This window comes from Balaenoptera ricei, chromosome 1, assembly GCF_028023285.1.
Source record: "Balaenoptera ricei isolate mBalRic1 chromosome 1, mBalRic1.hap2, whole genome shotgun sequence".
Lineage (NCBI taxonomy): Eukaryota > Metazoa > Chordata > Mammalia > Artiodactyla > Balaenopteridae > Balaenoptera > Balaenoptera ricei.
Genome location: NC_082639.1, coordinates 57717520 through 57721935, shown reverse-complemented (window position 1 = coordinate 57721935; position 4416 = coordinate 57717520). Strand labels below are relative to the sequence as shown.

Below are 4416 nucleotides of genomic sequence, written 5' to 3'. Positions count from 1 at the left end.
TCTTCCAAGACAGCGTCCTGTTAATTGTCTCGCGTATGCAGCTAGTAGTAAGTGATGATGTTCAGAAGTGACTGAATAACGAGCAATAATCGTAAAAGCTCATTTTCAGAACTTCATGGTGTCACCTATGTGCTTAGCAAATATTGTTAAAATGACGTATTGACCAATACAATGTCAGGAAAGTTCGTATAAATTGGCCAAGAGTGTGAGGGCAACTTCAAAACTTGATTTGACAATATTTACTATATCAGACTCTCATTCAGTCCCCAGCAAAATGAGGGGTTTCATTTTTACTTTGCTTCTCTTCTCTCTCCTGCTTGCCATCTCAGAAGTGAAGAGTGAAGAATCCAGGAAGCTCTGCGGGCTCCAGTACATACGAACTGTCATTTACATCTGTGCCAGCTCCAGGTGGAGAAAGCACCTGGAGTTGATCCCGCAAGATCAGCAAGGTAACATGAACGCATATGACTCCTTCATTTATTATTATTTTTTTAAGGCTTGTTTTAATAACTGTTTCTCTAGTTACTGCTAAGCCACTTCTATATCAATCTGGGGGATTAATTATCGAAATAAACAATTTGTCTTGGGAAGGAGGTGAGCTTGCTACCTTTCAAAAAATAAGGACCTTGTTTTCTTTAGTCCCCAGCTTGAAATTATTTGATTGCATAACTACATTGATGAGCTCAGCACCTATGGCAGGTGCTGGGGAGGGGTGGGTAGAGAGAAGCACGTGATTTCAAGGGTCATGTTGGAGCAGCAAGATTTTCACATGCGGATAATTATAGAATATAATAAGTTGGCATTCAGGCAGGTGCTAAATAAGAATGGAAGGAAGGAATCTAACTTTTATTGAGCACTTATTACATGCCAGGCAGTTTCATGGGCAACATTTCATTCAGTCTTCCGATAAGGATCCTTTGAAGTAAGTAATATTACCACCATTTACCATTTTACTGAGGACAAATTTGTTCACGCAGCTAGTAAGCAGGGTGGTTGGCAAGCAAACCAGGTCTTTCTGGCTTCAGAGCCGAGGTCTCCTGCTTATTCTATACTGCGTCTCAGGTGGGGAAAAGATGGTAGTAGCGTGTTGTAATAAATGACACCACCGTGGAGGTGGTGGTATTTGACAGAGATCCTAAGGATGTGTAAGGTTTGGGAGTTATGAGGAGTGGGATGGGAATTCTAGCAGTAGGAACTGTCTGATCAGAATTTTAAAGGTGGGAGTGAACATAATGTGTTTCAGAAACAGAGAGGGGGCTGACTTCACTACATTTCTTCATTTTCCAATTCAAGTAACTTAGAAGTTGGCATTTTTCTCCTGCTAATCCTATATTAAAGTGTGATGTATAATTTATTTAAGATTCTATTTTAATAATTGTGTTTGTTTTATAATAAAAGTAAAAAAGAAAAACGTGTTTACATAATAAATGTTGCAACCACACATATGATATGAAAACTTTACAGGTTTCAATTTGGTTTAAAATGACTGGTAAACAAAAAGATTTTGGAAAATGACCGAGTTTTTGTGTTTTCGTGGACTAATGTCTTGAAAAATTATGAACTTACCACTCTTACTTTAATAATGAGAGGTTCATAGTTACTGGATGTTAATAAGCAATAAGTGTTTTTAATCTCAAAGGAGTAAACATAATTTACCAGATTGACCATAATTTATCAATCGCCGGCAAATCGAAATACAATAGAAAAAATACATTTTGAATATCTTTAAAATATGTGGGACAGTGGAATGGATGTCTGTATAAGGCTATCTCTTTCAACACCACTGACTTCATAATACTGTTTATTTAACCTTTCACAGGTTTTCAGATATTTTCCCATACATTATTTATTTGATGCATTACTGGTTTACCAATCAGCATTCATTCATCTAAATTTTTTCTGGTGCTTGCCAGTGTGCTAAGGTGCTGATAAGTAAGTTTGAACGAAGTTAAAGTGAGACAGGCTTTTACATGGACTTTGGAAACAACACTGATAAGAACAGTTGGGCCCACTTTTAATTTTCAGACATAGAGGTTTAAATCTCCACTTCCTTCCTTACTGATCAGCTTTGCAGGGCATACACAGGATTATTTTTTGTTTGATTGTTTTCGTTGATAGCATGTAACTAATACTTTTGGAAGCTGCTGGTCATTGTGCAGAGGTAGCCAGGGCAACAGAAGTCAAGCCCTGAATTGGCTGCTAACTGGCCAAGTGACACTGGTTCTGTCACTCCTCCTCTCTGCACCCACGTTTCCTCCTCTGTAAAATGAGGAGGGTGGACATGACTGAGTTCTCCCTAAAATATCTAATCTCTCTGAAACCCCAGACCAACGTTAAAAAAAAAATCAACTGCAAGATTCAATTTCCTTCCAGAAATCCAATGCATTTCCCCCAGAGTAGAACTTGGTTGCTGCCTTTGTCAGAGCTCTCTAAGGAAGTATTGTTTTTTCCCTTCCATATGGCTGAGAGAGGAAACCGCTTCCAGCTGCCTAATGAACAGGAGATTTCTGAGGAAAGCGCAGTGCAAAACCTTCCAAAGATGGATTCCTCAGGGGAGGAAAGTCTTCAGGGTGAACAGCTGCCCACGGAAGGGCTTTGGAGGTCAAAGAAGTATTCGGTGATGTCAAGACAAGACTTGCAAAAGTTGTGCTGCACCGAAGGCTGTTCCATGTCTGACTTGAGCGCTCTTTGTTAGGACAAGCAAATTCCCAAGGGTGGCAGAGTTTTAGCACATGTTTAATCACAGTGTTTTACTTCCCAGAATAATACTCACATTGTGTCATCAAACTAATGACTTTTGGGTAGGCAATCCTTCTTTCCTAAATGTTGTGGATGGTTGGCTAAAACCACAACGAGGTCTAGTTTCTCCCATTGCCAAGGTGAATGCACTGTTCTTTCCAAATTTTAACTAATCCTTTGAAATTTTAAATGCTGTGCAAAATTGCAATACAAATTCCATTCAGCAAGCTTACTGTGATTTTTCTGTTTTTAAAACAATTTTAAAGAACTTTAAAACAGTAAACCAAAAATGTTGATGGTAAAAAAAAACCTTAAAAAATAAGAATAAAAAGAAAATAAAAAACTGCTATTACCTCATCATCTAGAAATAACAATCCACTCTTAACTTTTGTGTTGCTGTATATTATTACTGAAAATTTAAACATTGATTCACAGTCAAGTGTAAGAATCTAAACAAAGTGCTTTTCTCAAAAGTTCTTAGAATGCTCAATTAATGTTTCCTAATATCATGCATCTCTTCAACATTATACTTGAGAATAGTTGGGTTCATATATGTATCAAAGAGGGCCCATAAACAGCCCAAAGCCAGAAAACGTTTGGGTATCTTAGCTCCTTTCATAGTCTGGGCTGCCTTGGTTTTGCCTTCCTACTGCTGAGATAAAAGGACATTCTATTCTCATCCTGGATGTTGAGAAACTAAAATGCAGATAACCGAGTCATTGTGTCACAATTGGATGTCTTCACAGATGAAAAGATAAAGTAAGATATCACAAAACTACGCTCTTATTTCTAACTCTGTCAGCCAACTCCCCAGTAGGTTTTAACATAGTTAGACTCTTTGTTCATCTGAGGTGCTGCCTATTAATACTCCAGCCTGTAATTGAAATTAGTCGTCTACATATTGTTCACGTAAATTGTGTCAAAGCATTGTTTTTTGCAGATAAAAAACTGAGTCTCCCTAGAATTAAGTAAACGTCTACTAAGTCACACAGCTAAGGAGGTGGTGTCACGGATCCAAACTTAGGCTACTTAGCATGAATCAAGGCAGTCACATCAAACTGCGCTGGTTGTCAATTACTCTTTACCAGGAGACACTCCCTGTTTGTTTAAATCAGTTTCACTGAAGAATGTCTTTTGAAGAAGCAGTAGAAATTAACGATATTAAATCTCAACCCTTGAATACATGCCCTTTCAATATTCTGGGGGGTGAAATGGGAAGACTGCATGAAGCATGTTTGCTGCAGACTGAAGTATGATGGTTTCCTCAAGGAAAAGCACTTCTGTGATTGAGTTTGAACTTAAAAGTAGCTGCTTTTTCCAAGAAGCACCATTTTTAAGAAAAATTAAAGACTGAAAAACTGTGGTTATTCAGATTTGGGTATTGGCAATGAAATGAAATAAGATTTGAAAATGAACAAAGTAGGCTTCAAGGAAAACGGCTGACAGTATTTGTTGCTGATGATAAAGTTCAAGCTTACAAGCCATTTTGGAAAACTTTTACCCACCACCCTGAGCTTCAGTGGTGATATTTGACTTTTTGATATTATATGACATGTGTCTACATTGGGAAATCTGCTATAACTCAATGAACCAATATTTTCCAAATGATCAATGCATGATACTACAAAATCATGAATGGTTAAGAAATCTGCTCAAAGTGCAAAATAAAGATTTTAA

The 4416-nt window shown here is 37.6% G+C and overlaps 1 protein-coding gene across 1 annotated transcript; it reads left to right on the top strand.

Moving 5' to 3' along the window:
- The first annotated feature begins 271 nt into the window (after positions 1 to 271).
- INSL5 (insulin like 5) lies at positions 272 to 2984 on the top strand. The gene is made up of 3 exons (XM_059924299.1): positions 272 to 449; positions 1028 to 1032; positions 2468 to 2984. Exons 1-3 carry the CDS (start codon positions 275 to 277, stop codon positions 2693 to 2695), a joined length of 408 nt encoding a protein of 135 aa, XP_059780282.1. The 5' UTR covers positions 272 to 274; the 3' UTR covers positions 2696 to 2984.
- The last annotated feature ends 1432 nt before the right edge of the window (positions 2985 to 4416 follow it).